The sequence below is a fragment of the Mustela erminea genome, chromosome 19 (genome assembly GCF_009829155.1).
Source record: "Mustela erminea isolate mMusErm1 chromosome 19, mMusErm1.Pri, whole genome shotgun sequence".
In the NCBI taxonomy this organism is placed as follows: domain Eukaryota; kingdom Metazoa; phylum Chordata; class Mammalia; order Carnivora; family Mustelidae; genus Mustela; species Mustela erminea.
In genome coordinates, this window is record NC_045632.1 from 6,617,831 (window position 1) to 6,642,587 (window position 24,757).

Here is a 24,757-nt window from a genome sequence, read left to right on the forward strand (position 1 = left end):
TAAAGGGCCAATCCCTGTGTTTGGTCTGAGGATTGACAGCAACCCCTGCCAGGCTGAGCAGGACCCTGGAGAGGCAAGCCCACAGCCTACCCAGTCCCCAGAGCCTGCGGTTGGAGCTACTTCCGGGGGAGTCTGGTGATAGTGAGGGGTTTGTCGGCCAGACTCACCACACGCTGAGATCCCATTAACTTTTCCGTGCAAGGTGAGTTTGGTAGGGAAGAAGGGATATAATACCTGGGTCCAATAAGATGCCATGATGACTATGGGCAGTGTATCGCTTCACAGTTTTTACCGAGCATGCGCACCGCTCATTCCAGGTCGCGCTAATAAACGCGCCTGGAAATCTAACCCAGACCGGAAGTGGCTCGGCGCGGCCATTTCGGTTGGGAAGTTAACTGGTTCTGACCTGTCACCCGTGTGGGAGGCCCAAGTGTTTCCGGACATTAGCCGTGGAGATCCTTTGGGGTCCGTGAGGGGAACTCGGCTTAGGGTGAGTGTGAGGGGCTGAGGGGAGGAATGACGAGGGTCTGCGGAGTGAGTGACGGGGCCTCAGTGAAGGGGGGCTGTGGGATGAGGGGCGTTTTCTAATCCCAGTTGGGTGATTGGCTCGGTTATTTTCAGGCTTTGCGTATTTCCTGTATATGTGTAAGTATTCTGGGAATTTAAACTCCAAGTGTTTTGTTTTTTGGTTTTTTTTTTAAGAATTTTTTTTAGGGGCGCCCTTTAGCTCAGGTCATGATCCCAGCATCCTGGGATCGAGTCCCACATCGGGCTCCCTGCTTGTCGGGAAGCCGGCTTCTCCCTCTCCCACTGCTCCTGCTTGTGTTCCCTCTCTCGCTGTGAAATAAATAAGTAAAATCTTTTTTAAAAAGATTTTAGAGAGAGAGCAGGGACAGGGGGAAGAGGGAGAAGGAGACTCGAGGCTGAACAGGGAGCCCAGTGCGGGGCTCCATCCCAGGACCTTGAGTTGAGATAGGACCCAAGCGGGAGGCAGACGCTCAACCGACTGGCTACCCAGGCGCCCCCCAAGTGTGTTTTAATACCACGTTTTGCATTGTTGGCCCTTGAAACTTGTTCACTTGAGGACAGCGAACATGATTTTGGAGCTGGCCTTAGTAGGTGGCACTGGGGACATCCGGGGAGTGACTCTGGAGGCGGTGATTGACTGGGAGCAGGAGCTTCAGGGATTGGAGGACCTTGAGGGTCCCGTTGTAACATCGTGGAGCAGTGTTTTGGGGACCTGGAGAAATCAGAGTGCGGTGCTAAGGGTAGGGTATGGGAGCCAAAGGACTGCCGGTCTGAATGGTCAGTTATGGGGGTTTCTGAGGCCCTTCCTTAGCGCCCTGTGGACATGGTGAGGGTCAGTAGTGGTCAGCAGTTGAAGAGATGGGTGATGGTTTCCTGTTGGGCTGCGTTAATTGCAGCCCCATGTTGGGGATTACTTGGGGTCCTGTGGAAATCACACTCCCTGGGAAACACTTAACTGGCAGCCAGCGTAGCCTGGTTATGTGGGTGACAGGGAGGCATTTATGACCTTGTGGCAGTCCTGTGTTCCACTTCTTGGGGATATCTGGAGGTCAGTGCTGTCAGTGACTGCCTTTGATGTGCGGTTGGGAGGCAGTTCATTACGTACGGTCAAGACACGTAAGGGTTCTGGGGTTCTGGTGAGGAGGGAGCTGAAGAAAAGCTGAGGACAAAGCAGAAGCTGATCCCTGCAATCTCCCCCCACTCCTCAGTCCTGGGTGAAACTGGTGGGACCTTCCAGGAATCTCCCATCTTTTGTTAAATACCTTGTTAGAAGGGGAAAACAACCTTAACCTGACAAAGGCAAGGCCTCCAGTATCTTGTAGATCCTCTTTAGCATATGAAAGTTCTACTGAAACCTCCCTTTTTCCTCACCTCCCCCAACCCCATCGTATATAACCCACCACCCCTCACAATGGGACCGCGGCTTTTTCTGCCCCTGGGTCCTGTCCCCATGCTTTAATAAATGGACCATTTTGCACCAAAGATGTCTCAAGAATTCTTTCTTGGTAGTCGGCTCCGGACTCCACCTCACTTATATTCTAAAACTTCATCACTGGTGCTTGTTTGCAGGCTTTCCAGGTGAAGGGGGTTGAGGACAGGAAATTTAAGTTTCAGCTTTGTTATGGGGCTCCTGGCTGGTCAGTCGGTTGAGTGTGTGACTCCATGTGGGGGCTGTAAGTTCGAGCCCCACCTTGGGTTTAGAGATTACTTAAAAATAAAATATTTAAGAAAGAAAAAAAAGAGAGAAGCCTGGGCTGTCTGGGATGGGCACTGAAATGTCCAGAAGCTTGCACGGACATATCAGCCGGGCCACCTTGGATCCTCACCTCTCTGAAGGCAACAGGAAATGGGAATGGTGTGTATGGAAGCTGACCACATAGGGGATCACGTGGGATAGGGTCAGCTGTGTGTAGTTTGGAACAAGGCAGAGGAAGGACTGATTGTCTTTTCTTCCCTCTACAGACTGACCACAAGGCAAAGCCTGACAGCTTCAGTTTCCTCATCCACAAAATGGGCATAATAACGATCATAATGTTTAGTGGGCAGGGTTATATGGAAATTAAACAGGGTGTTCATGCCAGGTAGGTGCTGCAGGCTTAATGAGACTCATCACATGTCAGTGTCCCGATGCCTGCGATAAAAACTGGCTTTCTCATTTTGGAAACTGCATTTAAAGTAATACTTGCCTATTCCCAAGCCCAGAAGGTGTCAGAGCTACAGTTAAACCTTCATGTAGTCCAAACTCTGTGTTTTGTTTAGTTTTTTCCAAGATTTTATTTATTTGACAGAGCACAAGTAGGCAGAGAGAGAGAGAGAGGAGGAAGCATGCTCCCTGCTTAGCAGAGAACCCAATGTGGGACTGGATCCCAGAACCCTGACCTGAGCTGAAGACAGAGGCTTAACCCACTGAGCCACCCAGGCGCCCCTAAGATTTGTTTATTAGAGAACACGAGTGCGGGGAGAGCCAGAGGAGGGAGGGAGAATCCCAAAGCAGACTCCCCACTGAAAGCGGAGCCTGATGTGGGTTCGATCCCAGGACCCTTAGATCATGACCTGAGCTGAAATCAAGAGTCAGCCACTTAACTGAGCCATCCAGGCTCCCCAGAACTCTCTCTTTTATTTTACCCTGATTCGTAACCAGTTGGGTTCTTCTGAACTAATATTCCATAGGGTCTAGCGCAGTGACCCTTCCCTGAGGACCCTCAAAAATACTTGTGTGGAGCAAATGTTAGAGGAGCAACCATGTGAGCATTGCCTTTCCAGAACTTCCTGGTGGATTTGTGGAGCTCATGGGTCGGACCATATCACTGAGCCTGCGGGTCTCTCTTCACAGCCCAGCCAGACACTCTGCAGCAGCTCTGATTGAAGCCTCCAGATGCCCACCGAGCTTCGAGATCCCAGGAAAAGTGGAGTTGTTGGCAAGAGAACCCGAGAAGTGAAGCCCAGGGGAGACATGCCCGCTGACAAGAATGTGCCCCAAAGGTCCCAGGTCCTGGGTCCACAGGAGCAGAATGGGCCATGTGAGGTAAACAGGAATGGCGCCAGGGATGGTTCTCCACAATTTGAGGGCAGACACAGGAAGCAGTGGGCTCTGGACTGTTGCTGAGACCGTGTGTCCCTCCTCCTGAGAGGGGACCATGGGGGCTTATGTCCCCTCATCACAGGCCTTCTGTACAGATAAGTGGAAGAGCATATGTTGTAGAGGGCTGGTTCTGGGGCAAAGGAAGAAGAAAAGGGAGCCCCTGATCCGGGTGGGAAGCCCCAGCCACTGGCAAGGAAATGCAGATTCCTTCCTGCCCTGCTGGGAAGCGCCTTCATCCACCACTGGGTCTTTGCATTGTTCTCAGCTGGTCCCAGTTTGATTTCTTACCTGCTTGTTGGCGGTTGGCTCTTTTCCATCTGTCCTCATGGTTTATAGAATCCTAAGATACTAGAGCAAAAACGGACTTTTAAGGACATGTATGGTTTTTCCTATTTTAAAAGATGAATACAAATGCCGGAGAGGGGTGTTTCCAAATAGCCCACAGATAAAATATTTGATATTGGGGAAAGAGGAAAGTAAGACACAGACCCCCACAGAAGGAAGACTGTGTGAGGACACAGTCAGAAGTCCATGTACAAGCCAAGGAGAGACCACAGAAGGTCCTTCTGTGGGGGTCTGTGTCTTACTTTCCTTTTCCTATAAGTATCCCTGGTCATACTGGATTAGGGCCCAGCCTTCTGACCTCATTTTAACTTAGTTACCTCTTCAAAGACAGCATCTCCAAATACTGGCACATTTTGAGGTACTAGGGGTTTGGACTTCAACATGAGAATTTTGGGGGGTGGGGAGATACAGTTAAGCCTGTAAAGAGTGACAGAATATTACATTGTAGGAAAATGCCTCTTGTGTTGCATTGCTGTGGGTTGAAGTATTAAGAGTGTGATTGAAAGCATTTCAAGTGGCTGTTAGGATACAGGTTACTTCAGGGCACTGGGTGGTTCAGTGGGTTAAGCCTCTGCCTTCGGCTCAGGTCATGATCTCAGAGTCCTGGGATCCAGCCCAACATCGGGCTCCCTGCTCAGTGGGGAGCCTGCTTCCCCCTCTTTCTCTGCTTGCCTCTCTGCCTACTTGTGATCTTGATCTCTCTCTCTGTGTCAAATAAATAAATAATTTAAAAAAATTTTTTTTTAAGATTTATTTATTTGACAGAGTTCACAAGTAGGCAGAGAGGGAGGCAGAGAGAGAGGGAGAAAGCAGGCTCCCTGCTGAGCAGAGAGACCAATGTGGGGCTCCATCCCAGGACCCTGAGATCATGACCTGAGCCGAAGACAGAGGCTTTAACCCACTGAGCCACCCAGGTGCCCCAATAAAATTTTTTTTAAAAGGGTATGGGTTACTTCATAGTAGCACATTCCCTTTGATACAATGAAAATAATCTTGCCTGCTTGCCCTGGTTTTCATTTTGCCGTTTCTTTTTCTTTTTCTTTTTTAGATTTTATTTATTTATTTGACAGACAGAGATCACAAGTAGGCAAAGAGAGAGGGGGAAGCAGGCTCCCTGCTTAGCAGAGAGCCCAATGCTGGGCTCGATCCCAGGACCCTGGGATCATGACCCGAGCTGAAGGCAGAGGCTTTAACCCACTGAGCCACCCAGGTGCCCCTCATTTTGCCATTTCAATAGATAACCCTTTTGCTAATTATATTTTTTGGTCAGCTTGTAAATAAAAACAGCTGCCTTTGCAAACAGTGCCCTGTGGCAGAGAATCGAAATGGGCCTGACTCGAGCTTGATAGAGCAGGAAGGTGTAACCTAGTTCACTGTTCTCCATAAGAGCATGTGTTCCAGCTCAAAAAAAAAAACCAAAACAGCTAACAGCTGTCAAGATTGTCTTTCTCCTCAGTGGCAGTGAATTTTTACCCTATTAATGAAATATGTGGCTGTTTACCTCCCAATCCTTTAATTACACTCTTACACAGCTGTGTGACACTGAGGTTTATAAGAAACCTCTATATTTGGTTGTCGGCATCCAGGGCTCCTGGCTGACAGCTCCCCAGATCTTTGGAATTTCCTGAGCTATAATTAGTAAGAGGGGCATCTTTTGTTCCCGTTTTAGCCTTGTTCTCAGTTCCTGGCAGCAGGGGGTCTGGGGAGGAAGCTTTAGAGCCTGAGAGGTGTGAAGTGCGCATCTTATTATTCATAACAAGGCCATTTCCACCACAACTGGGTTTATGTAAATGAGCTGGATTTTGGAAATCCCCTAAGGGTGGTGGTTCCGGACCCAATGGTTAGAGGGTTGGGACTGGAGTCCCACCTCTTCACCGCTGGGGAGAGGAGAGGGGCTGGAGTGAATCAGTTACCAAAGGCTCAGGATTTCCTCAGTTGCGACTGTGTGGTAAAGCCTCCATAAACATCCAGTGGGTTTGGGAAGCTGCCAGGTTGGTGAGCACATGGAGGTGTCCTGTAAGTGGTTCACCCGGAGGGGTCATGGGAACTCCTATGTACCTTGCCCCATGCACCCCTTCATCTGGCTCTTGATAAGTATCTTTTACTATCTTTTTCTAATAAACTGCTGATTCCAGTGAGTAAACGAGTTTCCTTAATTCTTTGAGCTGCTCTAGCATATTAATTGAGCCCAAGAAGGGGGTCGTGGGAACCTCTAATTTAAGCAAGTCAGAGGTAGAGGTGACACAGCCTGGTCTTGTGACTGGCCCCTGTAGCGGTGGGGCAGTCCTAAAGGGCTAAGCCCTCGCCTGTAAGAGCAGTTGCCACCTCCAGGTGGATGGGGTCAGAATTGAGTTGAATTAAAGGCCGCATTGCTGTTGGAGACCTGCTTGGCGAGGGGGAGGGGGCATCCCTCCTTCCACACATGTATTGGCTTTTGGTCCAGAACCAAAAAGAGCTACCTCAGTTGGAGTTTTGAGTGAGCTCTCTTTCATACCCTCCCAGCCCCTCAGAACTAGCGTGCTTTTCAAGCCCACCCTTCCAGGATGGGGATCAGCTTTTGGTCAGATCGGTGTTCCCTGTCGTAAAGGAAAACCACTTCTCCTGCACGTCTCCTTTACACACACAGAAAACCGCGTTTCTGATACTTCCAGTCACCAAACCCAATGTAAGGGCCTATTTAGCCAGAGCGGCCCCACCTCCAGTGAACAGCCATTTGGTTGTTTATGCAGTAAAACTTAAATTGACCCTGCCCCCCCCCCCCCACGGGAACTTATTTAAAAGCAAGTCCGGAAACCGGTCCCAGGCAACAGCCCAAATACAAGCGTGGGTCAGGTCAGGTGGAGATATTCAATCAGTGGGGGCCTTACTGTCTCCTAGCTACCAAGGTGATGGGCTAGTTTCCATAGCTACTGTGGGGTGAATTATAATTCAGTTAGCCACCTGTGTGTGGCCAGGCCCAACCACATGGCCTTTGTCTGTGGTTAGTTAGTCTGGAAAGTAGGGAGGGGTCGTCCTCTCTGTAAGGGGCGGCCCCAACCCGTCTGTTTGACGGTGGGTCTGATTCTTGATGCTTGGCGCGAAATAAAGCTTTGCTTGACCTTTGCTTTGTTTGTATCAGTCTCGCTCCTTTTGTTGGGTCCATGGTCAAAGGAGCGAGACTGATACAAAGTGAAGGTCAAGCAAAGCTTTATTTCATGCCAAGCATCGAGAATCAAACTGACCGGCCAGTCTCTTACGAAGAGGCAACCTCTCCCAGCCTCACAGACTAACTTTTTTATAGAGCAGAGGCCATGTGGTTGAGCCTGGCCACACACAGGTGACCAACTGAATTACAATTCACCCTATAGTAGCTATTTGAACTAGCCTATCACTCTGGTCAGAATTGGTGCCCAAAAGGCAGGGCCCACATTCTTGGGTGGTTAGGGAGGTGCTTTCCTGATTGGATGTCTCCACCTGGCTTGACTCATCTTGCATTCTGGGCTCTGTTACCTCCCCCTGACCCGACACGTCCTGGTATAATGGCTCTGTTATTAGGGGCTGATCAGTCATATTTTACTGGTTTCCCATACTTGTTTCTAAGTAAGTTCCTCCGCGGGGTGGGGGTGGGGATCTGTCAATCTAAGTTTACTGCATAAACAACAAAATGGCTCACTCTGGCTAAGCAGGCCCTTACACTTTGACCATGGACCCATCATTTGGGGACCCAACAGCATGGGGAACCTTTTCCCACACTGAGCACTTCCCTGTGACACCAGCTGGGTGTCCTACAACGTGTCAGCAATCTGCAGTATGAAGATTTGATCCCAGGCAAGGGAAAGCTTCATTGCCATCCAGTTGGCAGACTGGGAAACCACAGTCTTTGGGTACAGAAGGGGGAAGGTTTAGGGTTAAATAGGCAAAACCCACAAGTTCTGTACCGCTAGCGGGGGTGTCAGGCTGAGGTCCCAGACTTCAACCTCAGGCACAGCATGACAAGCAGGGTGCAGCTCCCGGGTTCCTGGCAGTGACTCTGGGATGTGGTGGCCAATGAGGAGCACAAGCACATGTCTTGGGGGTTTCTCTGAATTTTGCGCAGGCGCGTCCCCTTGGGCTGTGCTGACCAGGTTCGTCCTCACCGTCATCTGGCTTGGTTGAAATTAGTTTCTCTCCCTTGACATGAGGGAACCCATCTTGTGCATTAACTATTGCTAATTGTTTGGGTCTTGTTCTCAAATTCAATTCTGGCACTGTCTGCCCGTAGATGGGGCCACATCCCTCATGTTAAGGGCACAGTCCGACAAGACAGCCCCTCTCCCCCGACCTCAGATGCCAGTTGAAGCTCCGCGTTGTCACCAATGTTTCCGACTCTCTGGGTTTCAGAGGTTCCCATAACCCTCTCCTTGGGTTTAATTAATTTTCAAGAGTAGCTCACAGAACTCAGGAAATCCATGTACTCACTAGATTACTGGTTCACTGCAAAGGAGATTAAAGGATAAGAATCAACAGCCAAGGGGGCCTGGGTGGCTCAGTAGCTGCCTTCGGCTCGGGTCATAATCCCAGGGTCCTGGCGTCAAGCCCTACGTTGGGCTCCCTGCTTGGCAGGGAGCCTGCTTCACCACCTCTCCCTGCTTGTGCTCTTTCTCAAATAAATAAATAAAATCTTAAAGAAAAAAGTCAACCTCCAGATGAAGAGATACACAGGGAGAGATTCTGTCCCTGTACAGTTGGGCGGCCCGGCAGGGTGGCGTATGAAAGTGATCCTCTTCAGCAACCTGGGAGCTGTCCAAACCCTGCCCTTCTGAGTGCTTCTGGAGGCTGCAGAACACGCAACCCATATTTCAGTGATGAAATCGTTGGCGACTGGTGGTGGGTTCCAGGTCGTCTCCCCTTCCTGGACTTCAGCGGTGGGGCTGAAAGTTCAGTCCTCTCATCACTTGGTGGGTTCCCCTGGCAACCAGCCCCCCCCATATCCATGCTGACCTATTAACAGAAGAGAAGACACCCTTTATCACTCTCCTCACTTAGGAAATTTTAAGGGTTTTAAGGAGCTCTGTGCCAGGAAACTAGAACAAAGACCAGCCCAGTATCAAAGTACATAGTAGACGGCAGAGTATTTCTAGAGACCTTTAAAAACCCCCAAATACAACATGAAACGGGTGAGTTAGTGGAAAGCCGTATAGATCGTGGTGAAAAGTCATTAAAAAGAAGTCTCCAGGTAGCTTCTGTGTTCACCGGTAGTGAGTAATTGACATCGGGGTGTGTTGTTACAGGGATTGGTGTCATTTGAGGACGTGGCCATGGACTTCAGCAGGGAGGAGTGGCAGCAGCTGGCCCCTGCCCAGAGATGCCTGTACCGGGACGTGATGCTAGAGATCTACAGCCACCTCCTCTCCGTGGGTGAGCACATCTGACCCGGGAATCTTGGATGGACCTCGTTGGGATTCCCTTCCTTGTTGTGCGACGCAGTAGGGCATCTGAAGTATGTAATCCGTGTGCCTTCGACTTGTCCCGGATTGTTCATTCGTTTAGGACACCCCTGGATATCACTTTGTTCCCAGTGAAAGATGTTGACTTTTCTGATGAGCCAATAGTCCGTAAAGCCCCGGACCCCATTCAGATCCGAGATTCTTTCTCGTTACCAGGGTATCACAGTCCCAACCCAGAGATCATTTCCAGGATCCTCTGAGCTGAGAGGCTTAGCTCCCATATCAGAGGCATCAGAGTGAGTGACTATTGCCTGGCCCACGTGGATATCTTTGAGAGGCGTTATCTGCCCCAGTGGTGGGCTATACATTGCCTTCCAGTTTCTGACTAACACTGTGATACATTATCTTGTAAGCGCCCCTTAGGGACAGGTGTCAGAATTTCTCCGAGGTGAACACTCGGGAGCGAGATTCCCTAACCCCTGGACAGAAGTGTAGTTGATGTGACCATGGAAGCCATCCTGTTCTGGAGACGAGCTGTGTAACCTCCGCTCCCGTGGGAGAGTGCATCTCACCTACCAGCACGGCTGTTCATCAGCTTTCTCTTGGCCCGTGTGGTGGGTGATAGGCCTGTTTCTTGCTTTAATTTCATTTTTCTAGTAAAGAGAGCATCTCCTCATCTGTCATCGGATTGGGTTTCCCATCTTTTGTCATCTTGTTGGTCCATGGACTTTTTTCTTAAGGCCTTTTTTCCTTTTTATTTGTTCCCTGAATTCATTGGTTTTTCTTTTCTGTGCTGGATCTTCTTTCTTCTTTCCCCCAGATTGTGGCACCTGCAGTTCAGGGCCCCCATGCTTCTGTTTTTTTTTTTAAATAAGATTTGATTTATTTATTTGACAGCGAGAGAGGGAACAAAAGCAGGGGGAGTGGGAGAGGGAGAAGCAGGTTTCCCGCCAAGCAGGGAGCCCGATGCGGTGCTTGATCGCAGGACCTGGGGATCATGACCTGAGCGGAAGATAGAAGCTTAACAACTGAGCCGCCCAGGCACACCGTGTCCATCAGAAGGATCTGATCGTCTCTTCATGTAGGAAGTCAAGGCCCCTTCTCTTCGGAACACCCAAGCTGCAGTTTTTTTCTGGTGGTCCCTAGATAGATCCCCTCCAGTCCCTGTACCTAAACCATTCACTTAGTCAGCTACATGGCAGACACTTCCCGTAGGAAGACTCACTTCCTCTAATTTTGGGAGATCAGAAATTACACAAATCAAACGTGCATCTTGCCTTACACGTTTTACCAGAGTCTCCTGCATGTCTTGGCTCTTCCACCACAGTCCTCTTACTTAAAACTCTTAACAATTTTTTCTTCTGAATGTGCAATTTAGTTGATGCTTTTTCTTAATCCCAGTGGTCTCCCCTAAATGAGCTCCTGTTTCTTCCTGCTTGTGTTTTTGTTCCTAATGGGTTTTGTGGATTCTAGATGAGGTCAGTCATGATGCCATTGACAAGAGTTTTCCAATATTTTTTTTTTCTCCCCTGAGATCTTGATGGAAAAATACAGTTATTACTATGTAGGATTAACAGAGTCTTCTCAGTGACATCAGCGTCGTGGCCACATATTTCTAATTTTAAGTGTAGCTGAAGAGTTTGATTGCTCATGCTCTGTTCTGTTGGGTTCCTATTTTGTTCCATGTCTGCTACAGAGACATATGTATGATATACATAAAGGTAGACAATATATATTATCTAAGAAAACTGTAAATATCTGGGCATGAGCCTACTTAAAATAAGAAAATTTTTAAAAGATGGTTGAGATCATAAATTTCATAATTACATGTTTTTTACCACATATTTTTAAGATTTTAGTTTTAAGTAATCTCTGCACTGAAGGTGGGGCTTTAAACTCACAACCTCAAGATAAGAGTCATGCTCTCTTCTAACCAAGCCAGCCAGGCGCCCCTCTTTCTTTTTTTTTTTTCCTAAAGATTTTATTTATTTATTTGACAGAGAGAGATCACAAGTAGACAGAGAGGCAGGCAGAGAGAGAGAGAGAGAGAGGGAAGCAGGCTCCCTGCTGAGCAGAGAGCCCGATGCGGGACTCGATCCCAGGACCCTGAGATCATGACCTGAGCCGAAGGCAGCAGCTTAACCCACTGAGCCACCCAGGCGCCCTCCCCTCTTTCTTTTTAGCATCTGTTCTATACTAATAAATTTGATGATCAATGACTCCCATTCTTGGTGGGGAAAAAATGGTGTATTAGGTGGTGTACAGAGACACCAAGGTTCGGTGACAATTTCTAGAATAATCTCTCTCCTGTAAAACAGTTTTTTAAGAAAGCACGTCGGGGGCACCTGGGTGGTTCAGCGGGTTAAGCCTCTGCCTTTGGCTCAGGTCATGGTCTCAGGGTCCTGGGATCGAGCCTCACGTCGGGCTCTCTGCTCAGCAGGGAGCCTGTTTCTCCCTCTGCCACTCCCTTTGCTGTGCTCTCCTGTTCGCTCTCTCTGTCAAATAAATAAATAAATCTCAAATAAATAAATAAATAAATAAGAATTAAAAAGCAGGTCAGCAGGAAGCCTCGCTTCTTGTATTCTTCAGGTGTCTTGAATTTTTCCCTCACTGTTACACTCTGCTCTGTGATGCTGTCCCTCTGCAGCATTGAATGTGCCGGGTACCCAGGGGCAGGTTCTGCTGGGCAGAAAAGGGGTGGAGGGTACTGAGAAGCTGTGATCTCACCGCCCAGGCCAGAGCTGGTGGATAATGCTGCATTCGCATTCCATCAGCAGAAACAGACTCACCGTCCCACCTCCTTGCAGCGGCACTGGGAGCTGTTTTGTAGCTTGGCCTGTCCACAGTTAACTTCTGTGGAAGAGGGTGACACATGTCTCAGGAGACAGCTTACTTGTCAACTTCTTTAAGATTTTATTTATTTATTTGACAATGCAGAAGTAGGCAGAGAGGCAGGCAGAGGAAGAGGGAGAAGCAGGCTTCCTGCTGAGCAGAGAGCCTGATGTGGGGCTCAATCCCAGGACCCTGAGACCATGACCTAAGCCAAAGGCAGAGGCTTTACCCACTGAGCCACCCCTTGTCCACTCTTCCAAAAAAAAGTACATTGGATTCATTGGGTCATAAGTTTATCAGTTCAAGTAAACAAATTTCAGCTTCCTGGAGAGTTGAGTCTGGGCACAGGTGTCCTTTCCCTGCTTGGCAGTGTCAGGATTGGAGCTTTCTTACTTCTCCAGAGGATTAACAGGGCAGCTGGGTTTGTTATCGTTTCTAACAAGTGAGAGGAAACTGGTGGGTTAGTGACAGTTTAGATCTGAAAGCTGATGAAGAGCTGCCCTCAGAGCCCCTCCTTTTCAAGCCTTGGCTCTTCCCACGTGTCACACCCCTGTCTGTATTTTCTGTCATCGTAGGTGTCTCTGGGTTTTTAGACTGCAGGCCTGCGTTAGGTGGAGCTGGCTTGTCTTTTGTTCTAATTTTCCCCAGAGCTCCGGGAGGTGATTTTGGTCAGTTACTTAGAGACTCTTTGCCGTCTCCTGTTCTATGAAATGGAGAGTAAGCGCAGTTACGCGTGCAGGGTTGTGAGGATTGAAGAGTTTCCGCGCGACGCAGAGCGCTGTTGCAGACGTGCTCTGTGCTGTACGCAGACAGGCGACATGAAGCGAAGGCAGGGTGGGTGTCTCCTCCGTGGCGCCGCCCTCCCATCATCGTTATTACTGTGACTCAGCAATTCATGTTCGCCCTCAGTCCACTCCTGTGATTTCTCCTCCATCCTCTCCTAACTCGTGTTCCTTTCATCTTCTTCCTCTTTTTCTAGAAGGGGCATTGGGACTTAAAACCTCCCAACAGAAAATATTTGAAAAGGCTTCATTTCACAACGGTAAGGAAAGTGAAGTCACAAGAGGTGGTACGTGGTGTTTCATTTCAGAAGACCTGTGGGGACACAGTGGCCGTGCAGCGAGGGGTCAGCAGAAGCAAGATGAACCTGCATGGCATGGGGCCTTCCTTGACAGGAAGACACTGGATAGAGAGAGAGACTGGGAGCGGAAGGACCCGGGAAGAATCATTCATGTGAGGCCTCACCTTGTTTGTTCACAAAGCAGACCTCCTAAACACTGCTCAGTTGCCAGGAGTTTGAAGCCTAATCCAAACGTGAATCATCAGACTCAAAGCAACAGCACAGAACACCTCGGTGAGCTGGCTGGCTCTGGCCGGCTGCTCACCCGTAGCTCTTCCCGGGCCAGCTACAAGCACGTTCATTCAGGAGAGAACTTCTGCGAAGGGAATCAACGTCCGAAAGTCCTCAGCCATAAACAGTCATGCACGCAGCACCAAATTCGTAATCAGGAGAGACCCCATAAATGCGTTGAGTGTGGCAGGGGCTTCCCCCAGAAGCCGCCCCTTGAGCAGCAGAGATTCCATAGTGTAGAAAACCTCCAGGAGTGCAGCAGATGTACCAAGGGCTTCACCCTACAACCAAAGCTGGGTGTGTATCCGACAGCTCACACAGCTAACATCTGCAAGGAGTGTGGGAAGGTCTTCGTTCAGAGAGCAGAACTGATGACACACCAGAAAACTCACACGAGAAGGAAGTCCCATAAATGCCACGAATGTGGGAAAGCCTTTTTCCAGACATTATCTCTCTTCAGACACCAGAGGACTCACACTAGTGGGAAACTCTACGAATGCAGTGAATGTGGGAAAGGCTTCTCCCAGAATTCAACCCTCGCCATCCATCAGAAGATTCATACGGGTGAGCGCCAGTACATGTGCGGTGAATGCGGGAAGGCCTTCACCCAGAAGTCAACGCTCAGCTTGCACCAGAGAATCCACTCGGGGGAGAAGTCCTATGTGTGCATTGAGTGCGGACAGGCCTTCGTCCAGAAGGCGCACTTGACCGTGCATCAGAGAGGGCACACCGGAGAGAAACCTTACCCGTGCCACAATTGTGGGAAAGCCTTCATTTCCAAGTCACAGCTTGATATCCATCACCGAATTCATACCGGGGAGAAGCCTTATGAATGTGGTGACTGTGGAAAAGCCTTCACCCAAAAATCACACCTCAACATCCACCAGAAAATTCACACCGGAGAAAGACAACACGTATGCGGCGACTGTGGGAAAGCCTTCAACCAGAAGTCCATACTCAGCATGCATCAGAGAACTCACACCGGGGAGAAGCCTTACAAATGTGGCGACTGTGGGAAAGCCTTCACTTCCAAGTCACAGTTCAAGGAGCATCAGCGGATTCACACCGGAGAGAAACCCTATGTGTGCACCAAATGTGGGAAGGCCTTCAATGGCAGATCAAATTTCCACAAACACCAGATGACGCACACCAGAGAGAAAACCTTCGCCTGTTACAAATGTGGGAATGCCTTTCTCCAGAAATCTGAGTTGGTGGCACATCAGAGAACGCATGTTGGGGAGAAGCCTTATGAATGCTATGACTGTGGGAAATCCTTCGGCCGGAAACCACAGCTCCAAGTGCATCAGCGGATTCACACGGGAGAGAAGCCTTATGTATGTTCTCAGTGTGGGAAGGCCTTCAACAACAGATCCAATTTTAATAAACACCAAACAACTCACACTAGAGACAGGTCTTATTAAAGCAATTACTGTGTGAAAGGCTTTACCTAGAAATCAGTTCCTCATATGCATCAGCGTATACACAAATGAGACAAACTAAATTTCTCGAAGAAGAGAAAAATCTCCCAAGAGTTAGATTCAGTTGTAGGTTACAGGATTCAGGATTCTGAAAAACTCCAGGAACACTGCATGTTGCAAAGTTGCACATCATTTGACGTGAAAGAAAGGACTCAGAAAATAACATGAATTAACATGAATGAGGGTAAATGTCCATATTTGTACTAGCCTTGTTAAGGAATATGAAACTCATCTGGGAAGAAACCCTGACTGACACACTGAGAATTGTGTTCCTCTGGGAAGTACAAGACTTGTACCAGATGGGTTATAGGAAAACTTGTGAGAAATTAATGGTAATTCTGTTGAATTTGGAATATCGGTATTTTCAAAGTACTAGAAACCAGAATGACCAGACAGTTGTGTGTGTGTGTGTGTGTGTGTGTGTGTGTGTGTGTACACCTACATAACACTCAGTTCTCTAATGTTTGCTGTAGGCTTCACTGCATAGCAGAGGTATGGGAAGGTTTATTTGTAAAGGATGTACCATAATTAAGTTTATCAAATTTATTCCCATTTGAATATATCCTGAGGTTGCACAGTCAGTAACTATTAGTTTCTTTATACACACAGGCACAGCTACCTCCTTGTGTCGTGCTTTGCAGATACCGTGTTTTTACAAATTGAATGGTTTGTGGCATCCCTGTGTCGGGAAGATCAATGCTACCTTTCCCCACGGCGTTTGCCCCCATCATGTCAGTCACATGTTGGTTGCTCTTGGGATATTTCCAAGTTTTTCATTATTATCCTGTTGAATGTGGTGATCTGAGATGAGTCATTACAACTCACTGAAGATTCAAATGATGGTTGGGTTTTTTTTTTTTAAGTGTTTTTTAATAAGGACACACTTTCCTTAGGGGTACCGCTGTTGCACACTTCATAAACTACCATGTAGTGCCGACGTGACTCCCACATGCACCGGGAAACCCAAAAATTCATTTGACATGTTTTATTGCGACATTCGCTTTATTGAGGGGCCTGAAACTACCCGAAGCTGCGGTATCTCCGAGGTGTGCCTGTCTCGACATGTGAATGTACTTTCTTGGTTAAATGTATAAATGGGATTTTGTAACATACACTGGCCTTCATAGTGCACCTTTTCTCTTTCGTGACCCGCTCAGTTCTACCACCCCGCCTTCATTTCTTCCCACTTCCACCATCTGGTGAGCAGCTCCATAAATGACCAGTGTTAACCTTTCAGTATGGACTTCTTTGTATTTTTACACAGGCTCCTAATCATTTACACCAGGAGTCAGCAAACCAGCCGTCAGTCAAATAGGGTTCGCCACCTGCTCTTTGGAATAAAAGTTTTACTGGACGTAGCCATGCTTTTGTGTTGATGTGCGGTCTGTGACTGCCCCTGTACTCCAGTGGCCTGTGTGCAAGCCAGAAATACACGCCATCTGGCCCTTTCCAGATTACCTGATACCCACCTGCGCTGATAATCCTGTACCCGGGTGGGAACTCTGTCCTCTAGAAGCACCGGATTACACCACACACGAGCGTGGGCACCTCAGTTCTCCCTGCTGCCGTGCGTCTGTTCAGTGGCTGGACCGTCCTCACAGGTTTTACTATTCATTTGTTCTTGCCGCTTTCGTTGCTACAGGACAGCGGCCAGGCTGCCTGCTCTTCCGGGGCATGGGCCTAGGAGCCAGGTACCCAAATTTGATCAAATGTCGGTCACACAAGTGTTTAGCTCCTCTGCCCTGGGTTTCTAAAGAATGATGCTAACAGTGCCTGCACCGCAGGTTTTCATGAGCCGGTGGGTGTGTGGTCAGCACTTAGAGCCACATGAAGAGAACCTGAAAGTTTGAGGCTCTGAATTAACGCCTGGAAATGAAAGGGTGGGGATGAAGGTTGGCGGAGAGGAGAAGTGAGTAAAATAAACTGTCCTTTAATAGGAAACCAGTTGGGAGGGCTGCCCTGCAGCCCAGGTCTTGGGGATCCTGGTCCAGCCTCCAGCTCCCCCGCAGCTTGCCACGGGGGCTCCTAGGACCGGCGAGTGGGGAACTCGATGTCCACGGTGAGGTTGGTGTAGAGGGCCTGCAGCTCCTTGGAGAGCAGCCTGTAGCCCAACGAGTTGATGCCATCCTGCTGCCCTTTGTGGCGGATTGAGGCCAGGAGGTCGGGGCTTGGGGGAGGGAGGGCAGCCACATGAGCCCAGGACCTAGGGATCACCTGAGACGGGACATCCTGCTTCAAACCCCAGCTTACCTCTGGGGGCTCCGCTGGTGGCTGGGGTCCTGCCCCTCCAGCATGTGGTAGCGGCCGAAGAGCAGATGGGGTCGGGAGAGAAACATCCCGCTCAGTTGCAGCCTTACAGGGGGAGAGGGCAGGGAGGCCAGATGCCTGCCTCTGACAGGGAACCCATGCCACACTCAGCCCTTCAGGCGACAGTGGCCTGTGTCCCCCACACCATGGGGGGACCTGCAGCCCCGTGCTAGGTTCCTTAAGCAGGGCCCCCCACCTGGCAGCGATGTCATGGTCCTCACGATCCCATCCCTGGTACGAATTGGGGAAGCCGTTGATCTTCAGGTAGTGAATGGGACGCAGGGCAAACACACCCCCAAGGTAGCCACGGTAGGGTAGCCTTGAGAGGCAGAGAGAGTTGGAAACAAGTTTCAGGCCACAGGGGCCCTGGCTAGGATCTCCAGGCATTATTTCTGGATTTGCCCTTCCCCACTCACCCCTGTGATAACTAACCACTCCCCTGGCCCCTCAGGTGTCCCCTCCCCTAATCTTAGAGTAGCTCTCCCTCTGCCCCTTGAGATGGGCCCTCATTTGACCTGGGATATTCCCTCCCCTAAATCTGACAGGCCCACTATGTGACCCCTTGATGGCCCTTTCTCCCCAGACTTCTGGGATAACCTTCTCCTGCCCCCCAGACAACCTGTCTTTTCATATATGTTTTTCTCTGACCTCCATCAAAACCCTATCACTGACCCCTCCCCCCAAACCCCAGTCAACACCTGCATCCCAAAGGAAGGTTCTCCCCTGTCTACAAGGCTTTTCTTTGGGCCCCATCATCCCTCTCTGCCTCGGTCCCAGGGAAGCACAGGGCCTGGCCAACCATCCCCCCACAGGAAGCTCCCTCCCTCCATCTACTTGTAGTCGAACTTGTCGATGGCCACAGACACATGGGCAGGGAAGATGTCGCAGATGTAGAGGTTGCGGTCATCCTCTGGGAGGAGGTTCACATCATGGAAGAAAAGACAGTCCCATTCCTCCTCCTGCATGGCCTCCCAGAACCCCACGTTGCGCAGCTTGCCCCGGTTGAAGGCAGTGTTGTGCACCTGGGATGGACAGAGACGCTCCATGCTTCCTTGCCAGCAGACAGCATGCCCCCAGTTGCCAGGCCTGTCCTCTCTCCTTTTCAAGTGCCATTCTCCTGCCTGGACCCTATTCCCACTGGAGCTGGAAAACCCAGACCCGTCCACAAGGGCACAGTTCAAAAGGTTACCTCCCCTGGAAAACTTCCTGAATTCCTGCCCCCATCCTACACAGAGTCAGTTTTGTCAGCCCCTTGGCTCCGTCCATGGCCATTTCCAAGGTTCTCAAGGAACCTCCCCTTTAAGAGACTGTCTGAAGGAGGCAGGGATTAGGGTGAGCAGGGGGCACCTATGGCTTTCTGCTCTTACCAAAGACTGGGTCTAATGCCCAGAAACCATGGCAGGGTTTGCCTCTCCCTCTCTCGCTCCATCGTCCTGTTCTCCTCCATCATCACTCTCATCGTTACCAGCATCACTTGCCATCACCAGGGTCATCGCCAGCATGAGCACCAGCACCATCCTGTTCGCCCACTCCGATGCCATCAGCACAATCCCCTCACCTCCATCACTGTGTCAACATCGTCCTCACCATCATCCTCACACTGTCACCATCCTCAGCCCCGGCGGCAGCAGCACCATCAAAAAACCATCATCACCATCATCAGTAGCACATCACTTACTGAGTACCTATTCTGCGCCAGGCCTTGAGTCATTAACTCCGTGAATGCTTCCCACAACCTAACGACGGAGGGGCTTTCATCCCTGGGTCATAGATGAGAAAAGACTGGCAGAGTTACCCAAGTTTACACATAGTTACACTGAGTGACAAGGAGATGGATGATCGGTCCCTCACTCTGACCACACAGGTACTAATGGATAATACGAAGATTCAAACAAGCCTCCAGAGGACTCCAAACCCGGTGCTTTAAATTACCACTTAGCTTCATTGCCCAATCTGGCCAGCCCTGGTGGCAGGGAGGCCCAGACTCAGCAGGACTGAGTCTTTCGGACAGCCACATGAGCTGATCCCAGACTCGGCCAGTCTAGACCCAGCCTATAGCCCCGGCTCTAATTTCCCTGCAATTCAAGTTCTTGACTCATAAATCCAGCCCCCATACATCCTCTGGCCCAAATGCTGTCAGCTCAGAGGCTGACGACTTCAACCTTGACTCTCCACGGCCATGCTCAGACCCCTCTGTCTTCTTGTCTCCAGCCCTCTCCGTGCTGGCTGTACCTGGTTCACCACGTAGATGGCGTAGTGCAGTTGCTGGCGCTGCAGGAAGGGGTGCAGGTGGAAGAGCAGGTGCTGCAGGTGCTGGTCTTGCCCATAGTAGGGCACCACGACCGCCGTGTGATGTCGTGTCCAGCAATCAGGAGGCTGGTACTGGCCTCCCAGCTCCACCAGCGGGTTCTTCTTCACCACCTGCTCCATCGTCAGGTTCTCTGGGATCATCACCCTCAAGGGGCCATCTGAAAGGGGCAGATGTCAGGGACCTGCCCCAGAAACGCCACAACCCAGCTGTGTTCAATCATGTCCACCCCTACCACCCCTTCTGTCACCAAACCATGTCCGCCAGCACTTCAGAATGGGACCTTGGAAATAGGGTCCATGCAGATGCAGATGGTTAGAATGTGGAAGTTCTGGATAAGGGTGGGCCCTCAATGTAACGACTGGTGTCCTTATAAGATTATCTGAAGACCCAGCGAGAAGGTGGCCATGGAGGCAGAAATTAAAGTGACCTGCTAACAAGCCAAGGAAAGCCAAGGATCACCACCAACCACCGGAAGCTAGGAGAGAGGCATAGGATGGCTTCTCTCTCGAGCATCTGGAAGGAACCAACCCTGCCCCAACACCCTGATTTTGGACTTCTGGCTTCTAGAACTGTGGGAAGATAACTTTGTGTTGTGTTAAGGATGTCTCCCCTGGGGTGGTTCTCAGGACACCCGCTCTCCCTACATCTTGGACTGCTCCTTCCAGTTCCCTCACTGAGGGCTCCACCATCCACCTGACCAACCCCAGCAGCGGCTCTGGCCCAACGTGCCCAGGGTGACTTTGATGCTCCCCCCAGGGAGAGGTGAATCTGTCTCCACCCCTTAAAATTGGTTGGGGGGTGCTTTATGACAGTTTCAATGAGTAGAGTATGTCAGAAATGACACTACATGGCTTTTGAGACTAGATCATGACTTCTGCATGATTCATGTGCACACTTGCTCCTGAAGTTTGCGGTTGCCATGTAAGTGCTCGAGTTGCCATGCTGTGAGGAAGCCCACATGAGCCGGGGGAGGGGCTACACGGCAACTCTGAGATTGCATGGGGAGAACAGGTTGCTTCTACTCTAGCTGCTGTCTTACCTCCAGCTATATCACACTGCAACTGCGTGAAACACCTGGACCACGACTGCCCAGCGGGACCCTTCCCCAGACTCCCAACCCAAATACGCGTTGAGAGTTGGTGACTAAATTAGAGACACTCATTTCTGGGGTCGTTCGTTATGATGCATCCACAGATGACCAGCACATCTCTCCATCACCCCGGTCACCAGGCCTGTGCTGTCTGCTTCCAGGATCTGTCCCTCTCCCCTGGGAGTCCTGCTAGCTCCCCAAAGCCCAAGGCAGGGTTGAGAGTGGAGGATGCCTTGACAAGCTTACTGATGTAGGGGGAGATGAGGGGGCAGCTGGGCAGGTCCTCCTTCCTACGGTCCACAGGGTGGATCTCGCTGAGGTTGGCGTATACATCCTGGGAAGAGGTCCCTGCAGAAGAGACTGAGACCAAAAAGGGCAACTCTTCTCCCACCACTGGCCTGTCCCGTCTCAGGACACGCAAGAAGAGGGCAAGGCTGTGGCGGTGGTGGTTCTGGTAGAGGAACGCCCCCATTAGCAGCAGCTGTATCCCCAGAAATAATAACAGGAGCCCCCTCTGCTGTTCCATTCTGAGAAAGGAAACAGAAGGTTATTCTTCCCATTTTGCAAAGCCCACCCTTACCCCATATACCTCAGTCGCAGGGGCCTGCACCTACCCTCCCTGACTGCGCACTGGAAGGGGGGCCAGGGTGAGAGAACAGCGCAGCTGCTCAAGGTGCACCACCTGCATGAAGACCCTGCCTTGTGCACATCTCCAGCCTCATCTCTTCCAGCCGGTTGCCTCCAAACCCCATGGTCACAGTGGACCCCAGCTGGTTGCTCCCCTGGGTGACTCTAAGGCTCAATGTCCTTGTCTGTAATGGGCACTACATGGGATCGAGCTCAGTGGGTTGCTGCGCTAGGACACGCAATATGCAATGCGACCGGCTCCAGATCATTCCAGACTGTGCCAGGTCTGATCATATCTCCAGCGTCCTGTATGAAAGGGACCTACGTGACTCCTGTTCATTCTGGGTGCTCTTCCCTGTAACGGGCACCAAGTAGCTCCTAGAGGCTTACACAGCCTATCTACTTCCACCACAGTCTGTCATCCTGGATTGTGACTGTCCTATCAACTGCCCCCATCAGACTAGGAGCTTGCAGAGAACAGGGTTCAGGACTGACTTATCTCGGCCCCTGGCACAGGAGGGCCCAGGAAATGAATGATGAAGTGAGTGCTAGAAGGATTTGCAACCTGATACACTCCTGCTCGTCCTCAGCCACCGCAAGTTCTCCTCTCCTCCACATCCTCCCCTATCTGCCTCAGCCATCCTGGCCCCCGGTATCTCAGCTGTCACTGCTCTGGCCCCCAGACTGGGAATGATCTGTGTCTAGATCTCCTTCCCTCACCACACAGGGAGTGGGGCAGGCCTTGGCCCAGCTCAGCCCTGGGTCCCCAGCATTACCCAGCACAAAGGCTGAGTGTTTGTTCAACTCTAGTCACTAAGCATCACTTCTGTGCCAGGATTACTGTGCAAACCAACAAAGCCGCCACAAGCAAAATCAGCAAAAACCTCTACTCCCTGGAAACCCACATTCTGGTGGGAAGACTGGCAAGAAAAAGGTTTCAGTGAGCAATAAGAACCTATACATCGAAAGGGGTAGAGAAGGAAATGGATGGAGGCTATCTCTGCTAGGTGGCTGGGCAGAGGGAACAGCAGGTGCAAAGGCCCTGAGGTGGGTAGGGGTAGTCAAAGGGCACTGAAGAGTCACACACAGGCTGGTGTCCTTGTCACTAACTCAGCGAGCGTATTTTTAGATGAACCAAAAAATTATCTCATTACAGAAGCAAGCTCAGTACTGAATCTCAAATGTGGAACAAAACGGAATGTGATTGGGGACAGAATATCCTTCAATTCTGAAGCACGGAGACAAGAATTGAGTGTCAGTAGCAAATTCCGTATTGTGGGGCAGGAATAAGGAAGAACTACCTGCTGGTAGAATTCCTCTTAGCTTTCCAGCTGGAAAGACAGCATACAAAACAGTGTTGTTCGTAAAATACCAAGCCGACTTTTGAGTGGCACTCCAAATTCAGATGCCCCACCTTTAATCAAAATGAGAAGAAACACCGATATGGTGGAAAACGCACCCCATTCTCACACAGAAGATGATCACAACTGATGATCAAGTATGTCTCAGGAGCCCTGGGGACTAAAACCAGTCTTTGCAACATGCTGGTAGAGTTGGCCCAGCAGCAGTTTACGAAAGTATTCACTGAAAACAGCGGGGCTCATACTAATCCCTATTTCTCAGCTGTGAATGCGGCCAGGTGTGGACCGTTCCTGAGTCCTGCTGCATCCACCAGTGTCCAGCTGCTCTGTTAAGTCGGAGGTGCCAGCACAGCCTCAATGACGACTCTATTTCCCCTTCCTAGGCAGGGGGTCAGTGAGCGTGGAGGAGCAAGGAGTCTTCCATGGTGTATGTGTGCTCAGGAGTGTAATTCTTCATGCAGGAGTCGGCTGCATCTGGTAGTTTCCGTGGGGCCACCAACAAAGGTAGTGTGTTGGACACACAACACCCAGTGTTAGGACACGCAGGCCTACTTCTCCAGAGTTCCCCCTCCTCCTGCAGGACAGGAAAGGCTGCTGTTGAAAGTGTGGGCTGTCTCCTGGAGAGCAGAATAAAAAGAACCCCTCCGACTCCACAAGAAATATGACAGGCACGTTTTTGTGGACGGCAACAAGCTTTTATCTTCTGATCCCTCGTTTTATAATCAATCCCTATTGCAAATACAGGGTTTTGTGTGGCTTTTTTTAAAAGATTTTATTTATTTATTTGACTGAGAGCGAGGGAGGGAGTGGGAGAGGGAGAAGCAGGCTTCCTGCTGAGCAAGGAGCCCAACACAGGCCTCGATCCCAGGACGCTGGGATCATGACCTGAGCCAAAGGCAGACACTTAAAAGACTGAGTCACCCAGGTGCCCTGGAAACACAAGGGTTATGACTTAAGACAAAGTGTGACTGTCATTTGGGCTCCTGGGGAGAAAATTTAATTATGAACTCAATCACTAAAAAAAAATTTTGGAAGCATAATCATGTGACTGTAGGTGTGGGAGCATAAATGTTCCTATTACCTCCTCAAAAAACAGAAAAGTCCATTTCACTACTGTTGAAAGGTGAACCAGGTAGGATGAAATCAACTGCATACTGTTCCCCAAAGTTACATAAGATTTCAAGGAAAAAAAAAAAACAAAACCTGACATCTTACACTAGCAGCAACTCCCATGCATATGACATGATTCAAATTAATACACCCACATTTCCCAAGTGACGTTTCCAAGTCTCATTTAAGAAGTTATATTTTCATTTGGCAGAAGTAAGCTTTGTCTGGCTCCTGTGTGGTACACGTATAACCAGTAGGGCCTACAGTGACTTGGGAGACCCAGAGTCTCCCCCAAGGAGTCTGGACTCCCTGGATCGCCCTGGGAACAGGTCCCTTCCTCCTGGCAGGTTCCTGGTACATAGAACCTCTTTTATCTAGCAGAGGTCTTCCAAGTGGGGTGTCTACACACAACTCCCCTCATGGAAGTGTATTTCTATTCTAGTCATTTAAGGTGATGGTTGGTTCACGTTGAGATGTTTTATATTCAGAATAACCAAAGCATGAGTTATAGAGCTAATTTTTTTTTTTAATTCAACTGCAATGTTCTCAGGAGAAAGTTTTTTCAAGTTACACTGAATAAAAATTAATGGTCCTCATTAGAATTGATATGCATTTTTCTCTTAGGTACTTAAAGCCTATTTGAGTCATGTCATAAAATATTTACTCCATTAGCAGTCAATCCTCATCTCAAGTCACCTTGGAAAATGTGTAACATTTTCCACCTCTGATGCCTGGGTGGCTCAGTCAGTTAAGCTTGTCCCTTCAGCTCAGGTCATGCAAGCCCCACCTTGGGCTCCCTGCTGCAGGCGCCTTTTTTTCTTCTCCCTCTCCCACTGCCTGCTGCTTTCCTCCTGCTGTGCTCTGTCAAATAAACAAACAAACAAATAAATAAAATCTTTAAAAAAGATGAGGTGAGGATACAAAATTCTT

At 49.8% G+C, this 24,757-nt stretch overlaps 4 protein-coding genes across 17 annotated transcripts in view; 2 read left to right on the plus strand and 2 right to left on the minus strand.

The window, feature by feature from the left end:
- Nucleotides 1-16,133, plus strand: ZNF175 (zinc finger protein 175). 3 transcript variants are annotated; one of them, XM_032324013.1, is made up of 4 exons: nucleotides 1-202; nucleotides 3,362-3,553; nucleotides 9,205-9,331; nucleotides 13,172-16,133. In XM_032324013.1, exons 2-4 carry the CDS (start codon nucleotides 3,404-3,406, stop codon nucleotides 14,962-14,964), a joined length of 2,070 nt encoding a protein of 689 aa, XP_032179904.1. In that variant the 5' UTR covers nucleotides 1-202; nucleotides 3,362-3,403; the 3' UTR covers nucleotides 14,965-16,133. The 3 variants fall into 3 exon arrangements, with proteins under 3 accessions (XP_032179904.1, XP_032179902.1, XP_032179903.1); XM_032324012.1 differs by lacking the exon at nucleotides 1-202 and adding an exon at nucleotides 402-490; XM_032324011.1 differs by lacking the exons at nucleotides 1-202; nucleotides 3,362-3,553 and adding an exon at nucleotides 237-490.
- The window catches only part of LOC116579107 (sialic acid-binding Ig-like lectin 14), a 90,491-nt gene that overhangs the window by 24,420 nt on the left and 41,314 nt on the right, over nucleotides 1-24,757 (minus strand). The window lies entirely within an intron of this gene.
- The window catches only part of LOC116579108 (cytoplasmic tRNA 2-thiolation protein 1), a 24,820-nt gene continuing 9,330 nt past the window's right edge, over nucleotides 9,268-24,757 (plus strand). Inside the window, exon 1 of the mRNA XM_032324057.1 lies at nucleotides 9,268-9,331. The gene's annotated coding sequence lies outside the window, so the exon portion shown is untranslated. The remainder of the gene's footprint in view (nucleotides 9,332-24,757) is intronic.
- LOC116579105 (beta-1,4-galactosyltransferase 3-like) lies at nucleotides 15,870-21,260 on the minus strand. Of its 12 annotated transcripts, none has more exons than XM_032324040.1 (7): nucleotides 20,976-21,260; nucleotides 19,920-20,069; nucleotides 19,561-19,796; nucleotides 18,163-18,350; nucleotides 17,525-17,647; nucleotides 17,272-17,300; nucleotides 15,870-16,859 (listed from the first exon to the last, which is right to left on the minus strand). In XM_032324040.1, the coding sequence occupies exons 1-7, from the start codon at nucleotides 21,253-21,255 to the stop codon at nucleotides 16,810-16,812; spliced, it is 1,056 nt and encodes a 351-aa protein (XP_032179931.1). In that variant the 5' UTR covers nucleotides 21,256-21,260; the 3' UTR covers nucleotides 15,870-16,809. The 12 variants fall into 12 exon arrangements, with proteins under 12 accessions (XP_032179931.1, XP_032179926.1, XP_032179929.1 ...); XM_032324035.1 differs by having other exon boundaries at nucleotides 15,870-17,188; XM_032324038.1 differs by having other exon boundaries at nucleotides 17,272-17,373.

Coding starts and splice junctions, on each gene's coding strand:
- ZNF175 (XM_032324011.1), top strand. CDS start 254: ATGATGACTATGGGCAGTGTATCGCTTCACAGTTTTTACCGAGCATGC. Junction 491..9,204: donor TGAGGGGAACTCGGCTTAGG/GTGAGTGTGAGG, acceptor GTGTTGTTACAG/GGATTGGTGTCATTTGAGGA. Junction 9,332..13,171: donor CAGCCACCTCCTCTCCGTGG/GTGAGCACATCT, acceptor CTCTTTTTCTAG/AAGGGGCATTGGGACTTAAA.
- LOC116579105 (XM_032324031.1), bottom strand. CDS start 21,255: ATGGAACAGCAGAGGGGGCTCCTGTTATTATTTCTGGGGATACAGCTG. Junction 19,797..19,919: donor GCATGGACCCTATTTCCAAG/GTCCCATTCTGA, acceptor TGCCCCTTTCAG/ATGGCCCCTTGAGGGTGATG. Junction 17,189..17,271: donor CACCAGCGGAGCCCCCAGAG/GTAAGCTGGGGT, acceptor CCCTCCCCCAAG/CCCCGACCTCCTGGCCTCAA.